Raw genomic sequence first — 23,807 nt, 5'->3', positions numbered from 1 at the left:
CTTTTGTCCCTTTAGGTAAGTTTATTCCTAGGTATTTTATTCTCTTTTTTTGCAATGGTGAATGGAATTGTTTCCTTAACTTTTCTTTCTGATTTTTCATTGTTAGTGTATAGGAATGCAAGGGATTTCTGTGTATTAGTTTTGTATCCTACAACTATACCATATTCATTGATTAATTCTAGTAATTTTCTGGTGGAATCTTTAGGATTTTCTATGTTATCATGTCATCTGCAAATAGAGTTTTACTTCTTCTTTTCCAATCTGGATTCCTTTTATTTCTTTTTCTTTCTTCTCTGATTGCCATGGCTAGGACTTCCAAATCTAGATTGAATAATAGTGGCAAGAGTGGGCACCCTTGTCTTGTTCCTAATTTTAGAAGAAATGCTTTCAATTTTTCACTATTTAGAATAATGTTTGTTGTGGGTTTGTCGTATATGGCCTTTATTATGTTGAGGTAGGTTCCTTCTGTGCCTACTTTTTGGAGCTTTTTTTAATCATGAATGGGTGTTGTACTTTGTCAAAAGCTTTCTCTGCATCTATTTATACAATCATATGACTTTTATCTTTCAGTTTATTGATATGGTTAATCACACTGATTGATCTGCATATGTTGAAAAATCCTTGCATCCCTGGGATAAATCACACTTGTTTATGATGTATGATCCTTTAATGTGTTGTTGGATTCTGTTTGCTAAAATTTTGTTGAGGATTTTTGCATCTATATTCATCGATGATATTAGCCTGTAATTTTCTTTTTTGGTGGTATCTTTGTTTGGTTTTGCTCTCAAGGTGATGGTGGCCTTGTAGAACGAGTTTGGGAGTTCTCCTTCCTCTGAAATTTTCTGGAAGAGTTTGAGCACAATAGGTGTTAGCTCTTCTCTAAACTTCTGATAGAATTCACCTGTGAAGCCATCTGGCCATGGGCCTTTGTTTGCTGAAAGATTTTTAAATCACAGTTTCAATGTTGGTGCTTGTGATTGGTCCGTTTGTGATTTCTAATTCTTCCTGGTTCAGTTTTGGAAGGTTGTACTTTTCTAAGAACTTATCCATTTCTTTCAGGTTGTTCATTTTATTGGCATATGGTTGCTCACAGTAGTCTTCTATGATCCTTTGTATTTCTGTATTCTGTAGTAACTTCTCCTTTTTTGTTTCTAATTTTATTGATTTGAGTCTTCTCCCTTTTCTTCTTGATGAGTCTGGCTAGTGGGTTGTCAATTTTATCTTCTCAAAGAACGAGCTTTTAGTTTTATTGATCTTTGCTATTGTTTCCTTCATGTATTTTTCATTTATATCTTTACTATTTTTGTCCTACTAACTTTGTGGGTTTTTTTTGTTTTTGTTTGTTTGTTTTGTTCTTCTTTTTCTATTTGCTTTAGGTGTAAAGTCTGGTTGTTTATGATGTTTTTCTCATTTCTTGAGGTAGGCTTGTATTGCTATAAACTTCCCTCTTTTGCTATAAACTTCCCTCTTTTGCTGTGTCCCATAGGTTTTGGGTCGTCATGTTTTCATTGTCATTTGTTAATTTCCTTTTTGATGCCTTCAGTGACCTGTTGGTTATTTAGAAGCAGGTCATTTAGCCTCCATGTGTTTTTATTTTTTAGTTTTTTTTTTTTCCTGTAATTCATATCTAGTCTCATAGCATTGTAGTTTAGAAAAAATGCTTGATACAATTTCAATTTTCTTAAATTTCCTGATGATTGTGACCGAAGATGTGATCTATCCTGGAGAGTGTTCCGTGTGCACTTGAGAAAAAAGTGTATTCTGATGTTTTGGAAAGGGAATCTTATTTTTAAATGAATATTTTAAAAACTCTCCTTTGATATATTTTTTTAAAACATATTCTGCTTTTAATATTTTTAAAAAGCAGAGGATTGATGGGTAATGTGAAAAGGAACTTCCAATTTATGTTCGAGTTCAAATTTTCACCTAAAGCCCCTTTTCAGGGTAGTAAGTTACAGGCTCTTTGGGGTCTACTCTTTACCTGTCTTCTCAAGTGCATAGGGAGAAGGCACATACAAATTCTTTTTGTACCTTTAGTAGGTAGTTGTAAGTGAAAGCACTTTCACAACTGTAATGCACTACTCCTTAGGAGATAACCCCTGTGCCACTAATGGTAAGATCTGGGTTTGCATTCCATGAATTGCTCTGCAGTGGCTTTCACTCTCAACTGATTCTCCCCATTCTTAGAATAATTTCTGGCAAGTGTATCAAATGTACATAGTTGGCTCATTGAAGATACAGCTTTCTAGGCTTCTCCCAGAGATCTGTACTTGGCAGGTCAGAGCTTACATCTGGCCATCTCCATATTAAGCAACTTCTGGGGGATTAGGATATACACAATCCATAGGAGTTATCATGAGAAACATTCCTTTATAATCTGTTTGGACTGTCAAGGCCCAGTAATAGAAAACTTCCAAAGATGGGAAGGTGATCTTTGGATATAACATTGATCTCAGGTGGCCTTGGCCTATAGCAGCTTGAAGCAGGGATTCTGTTCCCAGCCAGAGACTGAGGTCAGGCTACAGCAGTGAGAGAACTGGATCCTAGCCACTAGGCCACCAGGGACGAGTGGGACCAAGGCCCTGGCCCATCAGCTGTGTAGAAGTGAATTTCCACATAGAGATTGAGATGAGTAAAACAAGTGTTTATTAGCAGGAAAATGTATATGTGAATAGACTCACATGGGTGGGCTCAGAGAGACAGTTGCACCCTCATGGTGGTTTAAATCACTTTCATGGAGCATTTCTTCTGGGTTTCCTTTGGCCAGTCATCTTGCTTTGTCTGGTTCCGAGTCCGTATTTGGTTTATCTCAGGATCCTCCTATGTGTGCATGTATATCTCTTAGCCAGGATGGATTCTAGTGAAGAGGCCTATGGGTAGGTTGACATCACTTACTATGAGCTTGAGACAGGAGATACATGGGTCCAGGCTGAAGAGTTTCTCCCCTGTGGACAGAAATTCTATAATAGCAGAAGCTCCATAAAAGCTGGATGATGGAGGAGGCTGGGCCTTGCCCAGATAAGAGATAAAAGAACATGTATTCCGCATTCTTGAAGTCAAGGAGACGTTCCCGACTACACAGGCACAGAAAGGCTCAATGGAGGTCAAAAGGGAGGTCGCCTCAATTTCTGGCTGGAAACCAAAGCCCTGCTTCAAGGCACTGTGGACTGAGGCTACCCAAAATCACCGTGATGCTACCTCTTCTATCTCTTATCTGGGCAGGGCCCAGCCTGCTCCATCATCCAGCTTTTATGGAGTTTCTGCTATTAATATTATGGAGTTTCTGTCCACAGGGGAGAAACTGTTCAGCCTGGGGCCCATGTATGTCCTGCCTCAACATGATAAAGAAACTCCACTCCAGTTCCTGTCCTCTGGTATTCCAGAGAGGCAGAATTGTACTTGACATGTGTGTTGAAGACCCTCATTAAATGTTTACAGTAATACAGTGGTTTTCAGGTTTTGTTCTGTGTAGCATCCACATAGCCTGAATTCGCCCAGCCCACATCCCATATGAGCAATGCCATATTTGTTTTAGGTATTGGGATTCCAAGTAAAAGTGTTCAAGTGTTGAAAGTGGTCAAGGGCTTAAAGAGAAGCTCATTTGGGTAAATATATTCAGATGATTAAGGGTTTACTGTTATTTTACCACCTCAAGTAGAACTCATTTCAAAATTTTTGTCATTTCAATTTATAATTTAATACATTGTTAACTAATCTCTTCTCCATAGGTTATGGTATATACATATTATGCTTTGTCATGATATAACCTGTTTATTTTCTCTTTCCCTATGCTTCCTGGATTTCTCCTATCCTACTTGTTTCTCGTACTTGTTTTATCTGTCAAGCTTATTGACTTCAGTAACTCAGTGAAGGTACAGAACTAGTTATATGTTTTCTAGCATTATTGTATTGATGATTTCAATAAATTGTAAAGTCTTGACAAAATCCAGTTCATCCATATTCAAGGCAGACATAAGGCCAGATAGGTGGACTTTTCTGGGAAAAGGAACTGTTAATTAGAAGATAGAGGTTTGTGTCACATTCTTACAAAATCCAATTCAAATATCCTTCCACACATGGGACAATAGGATACATTCATTCTTTGTAAATGTGATCTCACTGATATTTGCAATTCATTTTTAGGATTCCAAAGCCTATTTTCATCTTCTCAATCAAATTGCACCAAAAGGACAAAAGGAAGGTGAACCACGGATAGATATTAACATGTCAGGTTTCAATGTAAGTATAGATGTTCTTGTGAATTCTACAAGCTTACAAAATTGTCAATTTCTTATAAATAACAAGAATGCTTATAATTGCATGTTATGATGTTGGCAGTTTTAAGTATGATCTTAAATTTTATTACTGTAGATATAATTTGTAGACAGAAAGACTAGCTTTGATTTATGTTAATAGTTTATTAGTGAGTTCTGTAGTTATGGTGGTGTTGGTTTTTATGGATGGCATAAAATATTCAGATTAAATGTGGGGAAATAAGCACTAGAAAGGCTAACCTTTTCTGAGTTTTTGGATTATAATCACAATGATAAATTTAATGAAAACATATTCATATATGCATCTGTAATATTCTTATATTGAGAGTAATGTGAATGTGTTTACAAACTCCTGATCCCTGAAATCCAGTTTGGTGAATTACTGTCACGGACCATGTTCCCTTGTTATGTCACTTATTTGCTCAATGACCTTGGACAAATTCCTTTGTTCATACATGAAGTAACAAGTTGGCCTAGACTACTGAGTCTCAACTTTCTAGGATCCTGTTGTTCTTTGTACTCATTAGATATGGAATGGATTCTACTGATTTTTAAAAAATGCACATTTCTAGCATATTTCATATCCACTTCAGATTGAGTGGATTACACTTGCTAAACCTTTTATGCTGCCCTTACCAGAACTGAATTTGTCACTGACTTGTAGTACTTATATTTCTGTCTGTTTTTAAATGTGAAATTCTTCAGTTCAGGTCACTCTTGGCACAAATGAGGGACCCTCCTGTGCATGAAGGAAGGTCTCTGGGATGGCTAGTCAGGTGATCTTATGCCTAGGTAGATAACACCAGTGTACTGATTCTGATTATGATACACCTCTTCTCCAGTCACTTCTCCCTGGTTGATCTTAAAGCACTCCCTTCATTGTCTCTATCCTCCTCAGAATCCTTTAAGGATTCCCCATTGACTCAAGAGTTCAGTCTGAAATGTTCTGCTGAGCATGTGAAGGCCTGCTACACCATCTTGCTCCATCTCTTCTAGCCAGGGCAATTTCCTACTGCTCTGTCCACACACTCATTTTACTGTTGAGTCTTTCATCATGCTTTTCCCCTGTTTTTCAGTGTCCTTTATCTTTGTCAGTCTTATACCTTATTTAGGGATATATATCTCCATCATAACATCCAGTTTCCTCATGATCCTTTGTGATCCCTCTCTGCCCCCATACTCCTGCATCCTAGGCAACCACTGATTTGCTTTCTTTCAATTTAGTTTGAATTTTTGAGAATTTTATGGAATCATATAACAGATGCTCTTTTTTTTAAATCAAGCTTCTTTCAGCATTATTATTTTGAGACTCATCTGTGTTGTTACATAAATCAGAAATTCATTCCTTTTTTATTGCTGAATAAAAGTCCAGTGGATGGATATGCTGTAATTTGTTATCCATTCACTACGATGAACATTTGGATTGTTTCCAGTTTGGGGCTATTACAAATATAGCTGCTCTGAACATTCATATACAAGTTTTTGTGTGAGTTTAGGCATTCATTTATCTTTGGTAAATACCTAAGAGTGGAATGGCTGGGTAATGGTATCTGTGCATTTAACTTTTCTAAGCAGCTGCCAAGTTGTTTTCCAAAATGGCTATACCATTGCACATTGCTACCAGTAGCACATGAAGGTTCCAGTTCATCCACATGTTCACTGACACTTTAATGTGGTTAGTTTAAACATTAAGAATTTTAACAGTGGTAGAGGTGTCTCATTGTGATTTTAATTTGCATTTCCCTAATGACAAATGATGTTGAACATCTTTTCATGTAGTTATTTGCTGTCTATACATCTTTGTTTAAACACTTTACCCATTTTAATTGCATTGTTTGCTTTCTTATCAAGTTTTGAGTGTTTTATATATTTTGGATATAAGTCCTTGATTAGGTATATGATTTGCAGACATTTAGTCCCAGTGTTTTTCCCAGAACAGACATTGTTTAATTTGGACAAAGTCAGATTTAGTCTTTTTTTTTTCCTTTGGCAAATCATGCTTTTGATGTTGTATCTAAGAAATTTTAGCCTAACACAAGGTCACAGACATTTCTTCTTATGTCTCCTCTTAGAGGTTTTATAGTTGGGGTTTTATATTTAGCTTTATATTTATAGTTTTGAGTTCATACATTTACATGTGTGTATGTATTGAAGGTTAATTTTGAATATGATGTGAGGTATGGGCTGAAGTTGTTTTGGGCATATATATATTTTCATTTGTTTTTTTTTGTTTCATTATTCTGTATCTTAATTTTTAAAAATTGTTGCGATTTCAGTGTTTCCTTCTACTCCAATATTATCAGTGCTTTTTGTTTAAGAATGCCAAGATGATTTTAAAAATACAGGATTTAAAAATAAAGATAATAAAAAGCACGAACCAGAAGCATTAAAGTAACAAGTGACAGATTGAAAGAAATAGAATAAGCTCTATGAGATGAACTCACTAGGCTCATGGAGAATCCCAAAGGCTGAATCCCAGTCAATTGCCTAATCTGCTGGTGGTTACTGATTGCTCTGCAATGGTAACAGTGAAGGGTAACACAGTAAATACCCATTCTTCTGGAGACCTAGATGATCGAGGCACCTCACTGGAGATGAAAAAAGTAAAGATAGACAGAGTTAAGACTCTCAAATTATAGAATCCGAACTATGTTGGTTTATAAGTAACATTTCCCAAATTTCCTTTATCTGTTATTTCCCCCTTATTATAAAAATCCCTTCTTACCTGACACTGTTTTCCAGAAGAGCTACATTTACCCTGGGGCATACTGGGGTGGCCATGTCTATAGCAGCTGCCGAGAGAAGTCTGGAGGGGGCAGGTCACTAGAAACAAATAATCCAAAAGCAATTGTTCCTCCTGCAGCTTCAGGTTTTTGACTTCTATTGTTGGGAGGTGGGAATGGTGAGCACTTGAGAAACTATTTTTAATTTTGTCTGAAATTATAAGATCTATAATTTATAATCCTCACCAAACTGTATGTTAGTCAAGAAATCAGCATGCATCTTTCCAAAAGGAAAGAAGTTGGGGTGGGGAGAAGACAAAACGAAGAAGTTAGGAGTCCTAGGAATTAGTTGAAAGTAAGTATTTTACACTGAAATAGACAACTTTGCTTCCTGGATGGAAAAGTAAAAACAAAAAATAGTTTAAGAAAAAGATGATAATTTGAAATATGCAATTTAAACCTCAAAATTATTGGAGCCTGGTATCCTTGATTATTATTTTTTAAAAAAATTTCCCCATAATTCCTTCATCTTTTTCAGCCTTACTCCCTCTTTAGGGCTTAAATTTAAAATCTGAACAGATTTCACTTTTTTCTTAATGAATTTTGGCATGAGAGAAGTAATCTCAGTTGAGTAAAAGCTATTCTGTCCTTAGATACATGATCTGGTGCCATCTAGGGTATTCTCAAGGTACTGCATATTAAGCACAGCCAACTTTTTTTTTTTTTTTTTTTTTGTATTCAAAACAGTAACATAAATGCCATGTGTTGGCTAAGAGAAAATAGAATTGTATACCCAGCCTATCATTGTAGGGCAAAGTTTCTATATTTTTAGTATGACCTTTTAAAAAAAAAGTCTTCTTATTTTACTTCAACAGGAAACAGATGATTTGAAGAGAGCTGAGAGTATGCTTCAGCAAGCAGACAAATTAGGTTGCAGACAGTTTGTTACCCCAGCTGATGTCGTCAGTGGGAACCCTAAACTGAACTTAGCCTTTGTGGCTAACCTGTTTAATAAATACCCAGCACTCACTAAGCCAGAGAACCAAGATATTGATTGGACCCTATTAGAAGGTAACTGAAGGTTTCTTAAATTATGTTTGGGGCTACACAGTGGAAATACATAGGCCACGATGATTTAATAATCTTGATTTAATAACTTTCCTTATCCATTTAGCAACTGTCTACTAGAAGTAGTCCCAAGGGCTGAGAAATAAGTGACACCTGATAGAAAGGGATGATAACAAGGGAACTTTCATTTTAATTTACTTATTTTTGGCTGCTCTGGGTCTTTGTTGCTGCATGCCAGCTTTCTCTAGTTGCTGCACCCAAGGGCTACTCTTTGTTGTGGTGCTCAGCCTTCTCATTGGGGTGGTTTCTCTTGTTGAGGAGTTGGGCTTCATTGCCCCATGGCATATGGGATCTTCCTAGACCAGGAATCGAACCTGTGTCCCCTGCTTTGGCAGGAGGACTTTTATCCATTGTACCACCAAGGAAGTGTGGGAACTTTTAAAGTAAGCTAGCCTAGGATCACTTAGTATAAGGCCACTTAGTAAACCAATGTTTTATTTTAATATTTTATATTTAGGTCACTTATTTTTAAACCTCCCTCCAAAAAAATGTACATATGCATAAAATTTGACTTATATAAATCTGCAGTATTTGTTTCATTCTTCCATAGTCAGACTAACTGAAACTGCTCTCAGTTCCTTTCACCTTTAACCTACTCAAAAAAAAAAAATAATGCATGTAAATATTCATTTAAATTGGGAAAAGCAGAGTATACCTTTGCCAGATTATATATTTATGAAGTATAGTACTTAAAAATTAACAAATGTAATTAGTAGCTCATTACATATCCACTAGCATTATTATGAAATCAGATGGTAAAGAATCTGCCTGCAGTGCAGGAGACCTGGGTTCAATCCCTGGGTTGGGAAGATCCCCTGGAGAAGGAAATGGCTACCCACTCCAGTATTCTTGCCTGAGAAATCCATGGACAGAGGAGCCTGGCAGGCTACAGTCCATGGGGTCGCAAAGAGCAGGACACAACTTAGCAACTAATACTTTGAACTCTCAATTAGCAGCTCATTGTATATATACTAGGATTACTATAAAATCTTTAAATTTTATGCTTTTGAAGTTTCAAATAATTTGTTGCTTTAATATAGGCATGTAAAAAAGTACATATATGTAACTTAGAATCAATATTTTTAAATGGGTAGAGAGAAGATGTAAATTAATGTGAGTATAGAGGTTTGTATGACCATGGCAGATTTTTCTAATAAAAACTAAACTGATAATATCAGTTACTTTAGAAGTATGGGGATTTGGGGAGATACTGGAGAAGGATGAGATGGAGAAGAAATTATAAAAAGTTCATATACCTCTTAGCTGATTATAATAAGGTTATATTTTTACTTTTAAAATAAAGTCATCCAATTTAAAAAACAAGAGAGAGTATTCAGAGAGACTGCTTGGAGATTCATATTTGAGAAAGCCTCTAGATCTGAAAAAAATAAACTAATCTAATTGTGGGTTGATGTTATATGCACATATGCAAGATGTTTAATGATTATATAAACACTGTGAATATTTTTAATAGGAGAAACTCGTGAAGAAAGAACCTTCCGTAACTGGATGAACTCTCTTGGTGTTAATCCCCATGTAAACCATCTCTATGCGTAAGCCTTCCAATGCTATTGTAAAGTTTTGAACATCATGAATGGATGCTGCATAAATAATTATAGCTCTAAACCTTTTCTAAATGTTAGTTTGTAGTCATTACTTTATTGGAAAATGTGGTGACTTCCATTATCATTTCCCAAATACCCAAAAGCCCAGATTATTTCTTTACATGGTCATTAAGTGAAAGAATGTGTAAATATCTTTCTAACACCCTAGGGAACAGAGACTTTATATTTTGAAATGGAGACCGGAAAGTACATTAAGTAGACCATCCATGATTCCTTGAGGTCTTTGTGCTCACTGTTCTCTCAGCCTGGAATGTTCTTTTCCACATCAAATGCGTTATTCCCTTGCTACATTCAAGCCGCTGGTTCAGATTCTAACCACCGCCACTTACCACTCCCTAACTCCTAACCTTGTTCTTTTTATTTTTCATAGCAATTAAATACATTCCCCTAACCCATTTATGGAGAAGGCAATGGCACCACACTCCAGTACTCTTGCCTGGAAAATCCCATGGACGGAGGAGCCTGGAAGGCTGCAGTCCATGGGGTCGCTGAGGGTCGGACATGACTGAGTGACTTCACTTTCACTTTTCGCTTTCATGCATTGGAGAAGGAAATGGCAACCCACTCCAGTGTTCTTGCCTGGAGAATCCCAGGGATGGCGGAGCCTGGTGGACTGCTGTCTATGGGGTCGCACAGAGTCGGACACGACTGAAGTGACTTAGCAGCAGCAGCAGCAGCAACCCATTTATCCATATACTTGTTTATTCTCTTTCTTTCTCTGACTCTAAAGGACTGGGATTTTTTTTCCTACGAGCCCAGCCTTTAGAACAGTTCTTTGCAAACAATAAGCTCTCAATAACTACTTTTAAGTGAATTGGATGGTGTTAGCTCTATTTTTAGCACAGATTAATAAAATGCATGCATCTTTTGACAGTGTAGTGTCCTTGTTTTTAAGGAAACAGGTCCTGCTCTCAGAAAACACTGATCAAACTCTTTTTAAATCATCAGTGACCTGCAAGATGCCCTGGTAATCTTACAGCTATATGAACGAATTAAAGTTCCTGTTGACTGGAGTAAGGTGAATAAACCTCCATACCCGAAACTTGGAGCCAACATGAAAAAGGTAGCAAATTAAGTTGCTGCGCATATTTGTTACAGACTGTTTTTATTTTCAATTTGTTTTTGTTTAGGAAACTCTGACTCTGAGCTTCTTGAGGACAGAAACTGTGTCTTACTTTGTGCGCACCTGCATGTACAGATTAAACAAGTGAAAATCTTTAAACATTTGCTTTTGTTTGTTTGCAGCTAGAAAACTGCAACTATGCTGTTGAATTAGGGAAGCATCCTGCCAAATTCTCCCTGGTCGGCATTGGAGGGCAAGACCTGAATGATGGAAATCAAACCCTGACTTTAGCTTTGGTCTGGCAGCTGATGAGAAGGTATGGTACACAATTTTAACTGCTTAAACTTCACTATCATACACATCTGTGATCTAGTCTTTACTATTTCTAAGGAAACGTATCAATGACTACCTTTGAAATTTTTGTGTTCAGACTATGAAGTGAGCTTAAGTAATGAATATATGTTGGATGGTCAATGGGAAATGCCTTCTTGAAAGTGAGGCAGCAGAACTGTGAATATTTCCCTTTTTTCATAATATGCCTGACATAGACTTAGTGTTCGTGACAGATTTAGTGTTCATGAATAAAAACAGCAAAAATTATGAACATGTATACATTTGAGAAAGAAGATCTCTTAACTGTAATGCTGAAAAGCAATTCATTATAACTGGGTACCAGCCAAAGCACAGCTTACTTTAAGTTGTTACCATTGGTTGGCCTAGTACACAGTGAGCCTGCAGTAGACTTGTGGACTTACTCTTTAGAGCACTGAAAATCTTCCTTCCACTACTACTTGAAATTTTTTTTCCATATAGTGTGAATGTCTTATCGTGAAATCTTTTCTTTAATCTCTCAAACCTAAGGAAAAGAAATGAAAGATAAAGCATCTTTCTAATATTTGTATTTTTTCTAATAAACTAGAACAGAAACTGTTCTGGTTTTTTTAAATTAATTTTTATTGGTGTTTAGTTGCTTTACAATGTTATGTTAGTTTCTGCAATACAGCAAAGTGAATCAGCTATATGTTTAAATATATCCCATCTTTTTCAGATTTCCTTCTGATTTAGATCACCACAGAGCATTGAGTAGAGTTCCCTATGCTATACAGTAGCTTCTCATTAGTTACCTGTTTCTTCTGCTGATTCATTTAGATATACCCTCAATGTCCTGGAAGATCTTGGTGATGGTCAGAAAGCTAATGATGACATCATTGTAAGCTGGGTGAACAGAACATTGAATGAAGCTGGAAAGTCAACCTCCATTCAGAGTTTTAAGGTAAGAATTTCATTTTTGACTATTAAATGTTATGTTTGCCATAGAAAGTATCTATAGTTTGGAAGGCTAGGCTTTGGTTTCTTTGTGAGTGAGATTGTTGTGGGGTTAATGACATGATTCTTTTTTAATTCCCTAGACTTTGTTTTTGACAGCTTTATATAAGTGATCATGCATTAATTTGTACACATGGAAATTCTCAAATGTATTGGTCCTTTTACTCTAGGATAAGACAATCAGCTCCAGTTTGGCAGTTGTGGATTTGATTGACGCCATCCAGCCAGGCTGCATAAACTACGACCTTGTTAAGAGTGGCACTCTGACAGAAGATGACAAGCACAATAATGCCAAGTAAGGGATGCTGCCTAATATCCTGATAAGAGCATAGGCATTATAGGCAGGCAGATCTGCATTATCATTCAGGTTCTGCCACTTAAGAATGGTGTCAGTGGGGGGAAACGTCTTCTAGCCTCAGATTCCTCATCCACAAAATGGGAGCAATAATACTTACCTTGGAGATTTTGAAATGAGTAAAATACGTAAGAGCCTAGCATTGTTGCACCTGACCTAGTAGGTAGGTGCTCAGTCAGCCATTGGTTTGTAGGTTATAGAAATACTGTATGTGTTAAAGCAACTTAGCTGCAAACTTAAAACAAGGGGAAAATGGGCAAAGGATAAGCATGCCTTTGATAGGGTTTTCTTTTGTCGCACTCTTTTTAAACATTTTTAAAACTTACTGTGCATAGCCCACCTTACTACGTATGTTGAGTTTATTATATTGGTCCCTTAAGTGGGCAGGATGCTAAACCCTCAGCTGAAACCATGCCTTGAAAGTTTCCTGCATTTCGACAATATTGAGAAGATCTTTTCCACCTGCCTCTTCCCTTCTTCTCTAAAGACCTAGGCTGTGATCTGGTTTCATGGGCAACTCATGAAAGCTATCCTAGTATACACTGAAAATCAGCTCCCAACAGGGCTTCAGAAAATAGATAAGAAGCGTTACTGCAAAACTTCATTTTGGCATCATATACGTGTCAAATCATTTCTTCCCTCCTTAAAAAAAATATTTGCAGCATAATATGTGAGGTCAGGTGGTCCTTAGAAAGCATCACTATGAACAAAGCTAGCGTAGGTGATGGAATTCCAGTTGAGCGCTTTCAAGTCCTGAAAGATGATGCTGTGAAAATGCTGCACTCAATATGCCAGCAAATTTGCAAAACTCAGCAGTGGCCAAAGGACTGGAAAAGGTCAGTTTTCATCCAATCCCAAAGAAAGGCAATGCCAAAGAATGCTCAAACTACCACACAATTGCACTCATCTCACACACTAGTAAAGTAATGCTCAAAATTCTCCAAGCCAGGCTTCAGCAGTACATGAACCGTGAACTTCCAGATGTTCTGGTTTTAGAAAAGGCAGAGGAACCAGAGATCAAATTGGCAACATCCACTGGATCATGGAAAAAGCAAGAGAGTTCCAGAAAAACATCTATTTCTGCTTTATTGACTATGCCAAAGCCTTTGACTGTGTGGATCACAATAAACTGTGGAAAATTCTGAAAGAGATGGGAATACCAGACCACCTGACCTGCCTCTTGAGAAACCTGTATGCAGGTCAGGAAGCAACAGGTAGAACTGGACATGGAACAACAGACTGGTTCCAAATAGGAAAAGGAGTGCGTCAAGGCTGTATATTGTCACCCCGCTTATTTAACTTCTATGCAGAGTACATCATGAGAAACGCTGGACTGGAAGAAGCACAAGCTAGAATCAAGATTGCCAGGAGAAATATCAATAACCTCAGATATGAAGATGACACCACCCTTATGGCAGAAAATGAAGAGGAACTAAAAAGCCTCTTGATAAGAGTGAAAAGTGGAGAGTGAAAATGTTGGCTTAAAGCTCAACTTTCAGAAAACTAAGATCATGGCATCTGGTCCCATCACTTCATGGGAAATGGACAGGGAAACAGTGGAAACAGTGTCAGACTTTTATTTTGGGGGCTCCAAAATCACTGCAGATGGTGATTGCAGCCATGAAATTAAAAGACGCTTAGTCCTTGGAAGAAAAGTTATGACCAACCTAGATAGCATATTGAAAAGCAGAGACATTACTTTGCCAACAAAGGTCCGTCTAGTCAAGGCTATAGTTTTTCCAGTGGTCATGTATGGTTGTGAGAGTTGGACTATGAAGAAAGCTGAATGCCAAAGAATTGATGCTTTTGAACTGTGGTGTTGGAGAAGACTCTTGAGAGTCCTTTGGACTGCAAGGAGATCCAACCAGTCCATTCTAAAGGAGATCAGCCCTGGGATTTCTTTGGAAGGAATGATGCTAAAGCTGAAACTCCAGCACTTTGGCCACCTCTTGCGAAGAGTTGACTCATTGGAAAAGACTCTGATGCTGGGAGGGATTGGGGGCAGGAGGAGAAGGGGATGACAGAGGATGAGATGGCTGGATGGCATCACTGACTCGATGGACGTGAGTTTGAGTGAACTCCCGGAGCTGGTGATGGACAGGGAGGCCTGGCGTGCTGTGATTCATGGGGTCACAAAGGGTCAGACACGACTGAGCGACTGATCTGATCTGATGATAAAGATTTATAGAGAACTCTTTAAACTTATTTTTCCAGAAACTTGATCATATTTAAAGATTCCTGTTACAGAACACCTAGAAATACCTTGCATATTAATTGAAGAGTGCTCCTACAAATTTCCTCAGCTGGACATGTCAGTTCTTAACTCCTTTCCTTTCTCTACCCTTTTCTTTCCTTGCTTCAGCCACTCTGGCATGTACCAGATAGACTCTGTCTCTTCCCTTGAATATTTGGAAGTATTCACTGTATCTATGAAATTGTATTTTGCATATGGTACAGTTTTCCACTGTCTCTAAGATCTCGTGATAGCCAGTGTTATCTTATTACATGCTCAATGAGAATATCAACATCTGAGTATATATACATATTTTCAACATCTGGGTGTGTATACACACACACACACATACACACACATATTCTGGAAAAATGTTTTTTTCATATCAGTGCTCCTAAATTGTTCTCATTTTACATTGTAGAAAAGGAGCGGATAAATATTATCAGCCCCAAATAGTAGAGTTTAAAAATCTGGTATCACTTATGAGTGACCTTACAAAATAAAAGAGAAAACAATGAAAAATGAAGTCATTCTGATTTGAACTCTTGCTGTAGAAGTTTTGTATCCCAGACAATTGAGTATATGAGAGGAAATAGATGCCTCATGTTGTGCCCTTGACTAACGGGAATTGAACCTCAATTTTTGTTTCCTCCAAAAAATAGGTACGCAGTGTCGATGGCTAGAAGAATTGGAGCCAGGGTGTACGCTCTACCAGAAGACCTTGTGGAAGTAAAGCCCAAGATGGTCATGACTGTGTTTGCATGCTTGATGGGCAGGGGTATGAAGAGAGTGTAAAATAACCAATTTGAATAAAAAACAACCTTGCTCCCAGGTGCATGATTAGCAGTACAGCAATTTCTGGCTGAAGTGCTCATGGCTTAAGAAACTTTTGGTTATTGAAAGGACTTTTTAGTTTTAACAAGACTAAGCTCATCATGGGAGCCCTCAGGTGAAAGAGTTTTAGTAACAACAGTTCCTCTTTCCCATAGTCAAGGTGGATTTGTCAGGCCCACCTGAAATGTGCCCATAGTCAAATCATTTACTCGCTCCTAGATCGCTGCCCATGACGTTTCCCATTGCTGTACCTATTTCTATGTATCTGTTTTTTTCTTAGAATGTCCACCTCCTGGGACTTGCTTAGATGATTGAATATGAATATTATTGGTATTAGACAATAATTTGCTTTCCATCCAGTATGCTAGTTCTTATTCAAGAACTGTGGTCAGAGGGTATTTGTATATGAGTATCCTTTGCTTATCTTTCTAGTACTGAAACTTGACAGAAGTAACTGGCTGTGCAGAATGTAATAGAAGCTTTTCATATTCTTTTATTCTTAAAATCAGTATCTTTTTACAGTATTCTTTCTACATGATCCTTTTTTGTACATTTAAGAATATTTTGATTACATTAAATAAGACTGCTGATTTTGCTACTTTTTTTAAGGGGTCTTCAAGTAAGTAAAAAACATACATTATAGGTAGAGGGAAATGTACCTTAAATTTCCATCTTCCCTCCCACACTAAAGCTGTAAACACTTGACATATTTTGTCCTGAAACACTTGGTTCAATATATGCTTCTTTGTTTTAAAACATATACCATCAAACTCTCTCTTTAGATTTAAAATGCTGTTGAATATGACACTTTTGAGGAGAGAGTGGGCTCAGAATTTAGGAAGGATATGGTAGGCCAAGTATGCTAAGTGTATATTAAATTTTCTAATTTTACACCTAAGATAAGGAGATGCGGTCACTAAAAAATAAACATGTATGTAGGACTTAATGTACTCTAATGTACTCTGCTTTGTCAAGCTGTTTGCTATAGTTTTTAAGATCATAATGTTACTCTAACTCTGAAAAGTGATGTAATCTGGTAGCAATGTATTAGTTCAAATAAAGGCATTTACATAATTAGTCTCTTCACGCCTCTGTCCCTTCATAGTATGCCTATAATGTTTGCCAGGTTTTTCCCTCCAATATTCTAACTCATTTTCTGATGTACTTTATAAAATGATGTTTGTTAAATTTATGCTTTTGGAGCTGAATTACACGGATGGACAGATTAAGGTTATAATCATCAATGAGGTAAGGTAGTTTTCTCCAACCTACTAAAATTTCCTTATCCAGTTTCTCCCTTTTTCTTTCTTTTTCATGTCACTCAATCTTTTCAGTGTTCAGTAATGACATGGTATGTGTTTGCGTGTGTGCTAAGTCACTTCAGTCTTGTCCAACTCTTTGCGATCCTATAGACTATAGCCTGCCAGGCTCCTCTGACCGTGGGATTCTCCAGGCAAGAATGCTGGAGTGGGCATCTCCAGGGGATCTTTCTGACACAGGTGTAGAACCTGCATCTCCTGCAACTCCTGCATTGCAGGTGATTCTTTACTGCTGAGCCACCAGGGAAGCCTGTTCTGTGATACACAGAAGGTCAAAACAATGCAGATCCAAACAACCAGGGAGGAGAGGTGGTTTATGACCGGTTTTCCTAGCCTCATCACTATTGACATTTTGGGCTAGATAATTCTTTGTTGCAGGTGGGAGGGAGCTGTCCTGTGTATTATTGCAGGGCATTTAGCTGTGTCCCTGGCCTCTATCCACTAGATTTCAGTAGCATACCCCCAGTGTGTAGACCAAATATGTCTCCAGAACTAGCCGAATGTTCCAAGATGGGGGCAAAATCATCTCTAGTTGACAAACTGTTGTTTATGGTAACATTTTAACATTTTGTGTGAATGAGTAATATGAAATGCAGTCCTTTAAGGAACTACATGGTGATAACTGTAAAATACTTTTTATTTATAGCCTAGGAATAAGAAAAACCTTTATTAATATGATATGAACCCCAGAGACATAAAAGAAAGACAAATGTGACAATTCTGCTTTTGCAATAAATGAGTAAGCAAAGTCAGAATATAGATGACTAAGAAAAAAAGTTTGGTCCCATTGTCTTAGTCCATTCAGGCCTCTGTAACATGGTATCATAGACTGGGTGATTTATAAATACCAAATTTATTTATTTTAGGCAGTCTGGAAGTCCAAGATCAAGGCACTTGCAGGTTTGCTGTCTGGTGACAGCACACTTCCTAGTTCATAGATGGCTGTCTTTTAGCTGTAACCTCACATTGTGATAGGGACAAGGAAGCTCTGGAGTCTCTTTAATAAGGGCACTAACCCCACTCACGACTTCACCTTTATAACTTAATGTCCCACCTCCTAATACCATCACACTGGGAGATTATGTTTCAACATACAAATTTTGGAGGAGCCTGAAACATTTAGTCTATAGTACCCATATGATGGATTTTCTTAATATAAGGCTAAAAGATGAGTATCTGCAAATATATACCAGGGTAACTGATAAGACAGGACAGTTGTATCTTATGACATGTCTCCTACTTTGTATTTCCTATGCTTATCTACATTTGTTTCCTTCCAGGTACAAAAATTCACTGTAAGTAATGCCTTGAAGTGCTTTGAATCAAGATAGTAATAAAAAGACTTATTCCATCTTGCCCTTTATTCAAAACAGGAGCTAGTTTCTTGGGTAGTTCACTGTACAGAGCCCACCATCTGTAGGAATGCACCTTTGGTTACTTAAGTGTTCACATGAAACAGTTGGCCTGAACACACCATTTCTTCTTTCCTCCAAATAAAGGGCTAAAATCACTAATATATTAAGAAATCTAACAAATCTATAAAAGAGAAAGTTCCATTAGAAAAATGAGCAAAGGAGATCAATATCCAATTCAAAGCCTATAATTAAACAAAGGACATTAAAAGGGAATGCTGATTCTCAAAAAGTAACAAGGATTATGTAGTTTCAACCAACAAAGAGCTGCCTTTTTTAGTAGACTTTATTTTTAGATCAATTTTAGGTTCACAGTGACATTGAGTAAAATGAACAAAGATTTTCCATATACCTCCAGCCCACACACATGCATGAGCCTCCCTCACTAACAACATCCCCCACCAGAGTGGTACATTTGTTATAGTTGATGAACCTACATAGACACATCCATAATCACCTGAAGTCCATAGCTTCCCTTTTATATTCTATGGATTTTTACAAATGTGTAATGACATAAATCTACATTTATAGTATAATATATAGGATTTTCACTACCCTAGAATCTTCTATTCTCTGCCTTGCCATCCCTCCCTATTCCCTAACCCTTGGAAACCACTGATCTTTTTATGATCTCCATAGTTTTGCATTTTCCAGAATGTCAGAATCATACACTATAGCCTTTTGAGATTGTTTTCTTTCACTGAGTAATAGGCATTTAATAGAACTGCCTGTTTTATGAACTGCCTGCCATTGATTTTTTTGAAATGTAATTGATAAAGTATTTGATGCTGATGAAGGTATGAGCATACAAGCATCCTCTGACACCACAGATAGAAGAGTGATCAGTTTATAGATTGTTGAAGGCAATTTGGTAATTATAGAGAAACCAAAAACTAACATATCCTTCAGCTCTGCAGCCATCAGTACAGCAGTGTGCCATGATACATCTTGTAATACAATAAAGGGCTGGTGAGATGAATGTGGTCCATCTACACAGCGCAATATTTATGTAGTTATTAAAAAGATGGCTATGGCTCAGAGAACCGGCTTTGAGTGTCCTGCTTCATGCACAGAACTTGCACTGGTCATCTATTTTACATATGGTAATATACATTCAATGCTATTCTCTCAAATCATCCCACCCTCACCTTCTCCCACTTAGTCCAAAAGTCTGTTCTTTATGTGGAATCTGAAAAAAAGGCGGGGTACAAATATTTACAAACCAGAAGTAGAGTCGTGAATATAGAAAACAAATTTTTGGTTACTGCAAGGAAGTTCAGTTCAGTTCAGTTCAGTTCAGTCGCTCAGTCGTGTCCGACTCTTTGTGACCCCATGAATCGCAGCATGCCAGGCCTCCCTGTCCATCACCAACTCCCGAAGGAAAGGAGGGGATTGACATATACATACTACTATATATAAAATTGGCATTTACACACTGCTATATGTATAAAATAGATAACTAATAACAACCTACGGTGTAGCACAGGGAGCTCTCCTCAATACTCTGTGCTGACTTGTATGGGCAAAGAATCTAAAAAAGAACGGATATATGTATAACTGATAGGCTTTGCTGTACAGCAGAAACTAACACAATATTGTAAGTCAACTATTCTCCAATAAAAATTTAAAAAATAAAAAAAGATGGCTGTGGCTCTATAATGACAAGGAAAGATGCCCTGTGTTAATCCCATTTTAGAAAAATAAATGATAGTGTATATATAAGTGTAGATAGATAGATAAAAGTGTTAGAAATTCCATAAATATATTTGTATAGTTATACTTGGAGAGATGGAGTGTGATACCAAGGGGTTTTTACTTTTTATATTACATATTTCTATAATATCAGAAGGTTAAGATTAAAATACACTATTATCATAATCAGTCAAGTAACAGAACTTTTTTAACTTACAATGAAGTTAAGAGTGTTACAGTGAACATGTATATATTCTTTACCTATATTCCTCAGTTGTTAGCATTTTGACATAGTTGTTTTATATCTGTGTGGTTTTTTGCTGAGCCATTTGAAAGTAAGTTGTAGATATTGTGACATTTTACTCTCAAATATTTCATCATAAATCTGAGAATAAGGACATTTTCCCACATGCTACAACAACATTGTCATGATATCTCCAAAATATAACATAGATATGTCTAATACAAAGTCTAAATTAAAACTTTCCAGATGATTCCAAAAGTATCTTTTAAAAAGTTTTTCTCGGTGGATAGTCAATTTTCAATGTTGTATTTGTTTCAGGTGTACAGCAAAGTGATTCAGTTATACATATATTCATTCTTTTTCTATTCTTTGCTCATATAGGTTATCACAGAATATTGAAGAATAGAGTTCCCTTTGCTATCAAGTATGTCCTTCTTGGTTATCTATCTTATATATAGTAGTGTGTATGTGTTCATCCCAAGCTTCTGATTTATCCCTCCCTGCCACGATTCTGTTTTGGTAACCATAAGTTTGTTTTCAATATCTGTAAGTCTGTTTCTATTTTGTAAACAAGTTCATTTGTATCTTTTTAAAAATTAGATTCCACATATGAGTGATATCATATGATATTTGTTTTTCTCTGTCTGGCTTGTATGATAATCTCTAGGTCCATCCATGTTGCTACAAACGGCATTAAGTCATTGTTTTTTATGGCTGAGTAGTATTCCATTGTATACGTATACCATATCTTCTTTATCCATTCCTCTGTCAATGGGCATTTAGTGTAGCTTATCTCTTCATTTAGTTAGGTATTCTTTATTTAATTAGCATTTAAAATTTTTTAGTATACAGATTCTGTACATTTTTTAAAGTTTATACTTAAGTATTTCATTTTATTTGGAGTTTTTGGCTAAGTTCTTTGGGATTTTCTCCAAAGACAAATCATGTCATCAGCAAAAATTTGTTAAGATGGTAGATCTCATGTTAAGTGTTCCTAAAGATAAAAACAAATCATTGCTAAATTAATGGGAAGTGGTCCTCTGTCCTTCATATACTTTCCCAGAAACACTGCATGGGAAGGTTTATTTCAAGGATCAGCAAGATGGGGATGACAGTCACTTACTGGAAAGCAAATAATATTGGTAAAAGGTTTTTAAGTAAAACCATTAAACACTAGGTAAAGGAACTTGCAGCAACTCATGAGAAATTTATCAGATTTTGTCCACTTTGTGAAATGTCCCTCAGGGAAGAACTTAGGACTTCAGTCTTCCTCTTCTGTCACCTTTTATTCAACATACTTCCTATGCCTAGAGAAGTTCTCCAAGTTACATTTTACTTTGAGTCTTCTGTTAAAATATTTTTCATAAACGGTCAGTTAAACAATACTGAGCAACTGCTTAATTTCAGGCTTTTGTCTAAGGCCTGAATAAGATGAATGAGACCCGTTCTTTTCCTTGAGCTTAACAGTTGCAGATCTGGGATATGAACACTTACCACTAAGTTAAAGTGTGACTGTGGAAGTTTGTATCCAGAGCACAAAGTCAAAAAGGGTAAATTTGGACAGGGGTAAACAATGTGTGTGGCTTGGAGTCATGGTACTTGGCAAAATCCCCAAAGCAAAGTGCTGATTTAGCTGCTGATTTATTTCTTGCAAATTTGATGGGAGATAAAGGGTCCCAGATAGGTTTTTCGAAATCCTACAGGCTTCTTGAGGTTCAGATTTGACCTATATTTAATTCTTGGGTTTCAAAATCTTAATTTGAAAACTGCTACAACTTGCTGGATTTTATGGAAGGAGCTCCTTGTAAGGCTTGACAGCCGAGACTTAAAATACAGATAAGACAGTCCTCTCAGAGTCTGTGTCACCGATGAGAAAGAGGAAAATAGCCCCTGGCCTATGGGAGCTGGCCTAGCATTCACGGCTCAGTCTGTTCTCTCGTGAGCATGGAGAAACTCATGTGCCAACATCCGACAAGGCCCCTCTGAGGTGGTGACAAAGTGAGACCAAGATAAGACCACTGGGTAATCTTGTCTGAACACAGACAAAACATGAATGTCCTCTAAGTCTCAGTAATGAACAAACATCCCCTCCTCGCTGATAGGAGGTACTGATGCTATCTTTTCTCTAATACAGCTTTAGCCTTGGTAAAATCTAGTGTGGTTTTATGGTGTTGATTATAAATCTTTCTTGTCTTTAGATACTTAGGACTTACACTTTGTCTTCTCTGACAACTAGCCTTGATTTTGCCTTTCTCAAGTCCAGGCTCCAAATTCAGAATCATAAAATTACTAACACATCTTTTATGCCTAAAAAATCTTTGGTTGTCCTGAAGTGGCCACTAGAGAATATGAAGATTTGAGTCTCAATTCTATATAAGAATAAATTTTTCTACCATTTAATCAAGTCCAAACCGTAAAAAAAAAAAATAGTGATGATAAACTTGACAAATTAAGAGTTTATATTCCTATATTAATTTTGTATAAAGTATGGTAGTTATATCTTTCAATGATTGAATATATTTCAAGTTAAAAGAAACATACATTTAAGTACAAGAATGATGCACTGACTCTGCCAATTATTTTTGCAGCATTCTGGATTCACTGATTATTTTTCTTTTTTTGTTCAAAATATTTGTGGGTAGGCACTGGGGGTACTGACTCAGTTACATAGGATTTGTAAAAAGTCTATTTTTTAGATTCAATAACCAAGATATACCCACTTTGCAAGGTGTAACAGCAACAACAAAATATGTGAAAACTTCAATAACTTAGTTCTAAAGTCTTCACTAAATGTAATGGCTCTAGTGCTGTATACACTCTTCCATGAAAGAAAAGCGTTCACCACCTTTCAGCTAGTCACCTAAGAAATATTGCAATATTTCAGAGCTAGTCACATGCCTTCCTTCACCTGAAAAGGAAAACCCCTATGGTTGCTTATAGCTTTTAGGAGATTGTCTATGTGCCCTGGACAGACCTCATAGAGACTCAAAGAACTGTGATGCAGTTGTATTTGTTAATGGGTCAACAGAAAAAGTAAAACCAAAAAATTGCTACATAAGATATGCTATTCAGTTCAGTTCAGTCACTCAGTTGTGTCCTACTCTTCGTGACCCCATGAACTGCAGCATGTCAGGCCTCCCTGTCCATCACCAACTCCCGGAGTCCACCCAAACCCATATCCATTGACTTGGTGATGCCATCCAACCATCTCATCCTCTGCCGTCCCCTCCTCCTCCTGTCCTCAATCCTTCCCAGCACCAGGGTCTTTTCCAGTGAATCAGCTCTTCACATCAAGTGGCCAAAGTATTGGAGTTCCAGCTTTAGCATCAGTCCTTCCAATGAACACCCAGGACTGATCTCCTTTAGAATGGACTGGTTGGATCTCCTTGCAGTCCAAGGGAATCTAAACACCACAGTTCAAAAGCATCAATTCTTCGGCGCTCAGCTTTCTTCACAAGTCCAACTCTCACATCCATACATGTCCACTGGAAAAGCCATAGCCTTGACTAGACGGACCTTTGTTGGCAAAGTAATGTCTGCTTTTTAATATGCTATCTAGGTTGGTCGTAATTTTCCTTC

At 37.0% G+C, this 23,807-nt stretch overlaps 1 protein-coding gene across 3 annotated transcripts in view; it reads left to right on the top strand.

Annotated features, from left to right (window-relative positions):
* The window catches only part of PLS3 (plastin 3), a 100,118-nt gene extending 83,483 nt beyond the window's left edge, over window positions 1–16,635 (top strand). For all 3 annotated transcript variants that reach the window (XM_012107496.5, XM_012107495.5, XM_042242471.2), the window contains 8 exons: window positions 4,144–4,239; window positions 7,873–8,068; window positions 9,600–9,678; window positions 10,699–10,813; window positions 10,996–11,129; window positions 11,963–12,086; window positions 12,310–12,434; window positions 15,390–16,635. In XM_012107496.5, coding sequence (XP_011962886.1) covers window positions 4,144–4,239; window positions 7,873–8,068; window positions 9,600–9,678; window positions 10,699–10,813; window positions 10,996–11,129; window positions 11,963–12,086; window positions 12,310–12,434; window positions 15,390–15,522 — 1,002 coding nt within the window. In that variant the 3' untranslated portion in view covers window positions 15,523–16,635. The remainder of the gene's footprint in view (window positions 1–4,143; window positions 4,240–7,872; window positions 8,069–9,599; window positions 9,679–10,698; window positions 10,814–10,995; window positions 11,130–11,962; window positions 12,087–12,309; window positions 12,435–15,389) is intronic.
* The last annotated feature ends 7,172 nt before the right edge of the window (window positions 16,636–23,807 follow it).

Source organism: Ovis aries, chromosome X (assembly GCF_016772045.2).
Source record: "Ovis aries strain OAR_USU_Benz2616 breed Rambouillet chromosome X, ARS-UI_Ramb_v3.0, whole genome shotgun sequence".
Lineage (NCBI taxonomy): Eukaryota > Metazoa > Chordata > Mammalia > Artiodactyla > Bovidae > Ovis > Ovis aries.
The sequence above is the reverse complement of the archived record's forward strand: the minus strand, read 5'-3'. Positions and strand labels throughout refer to the sequence as shown.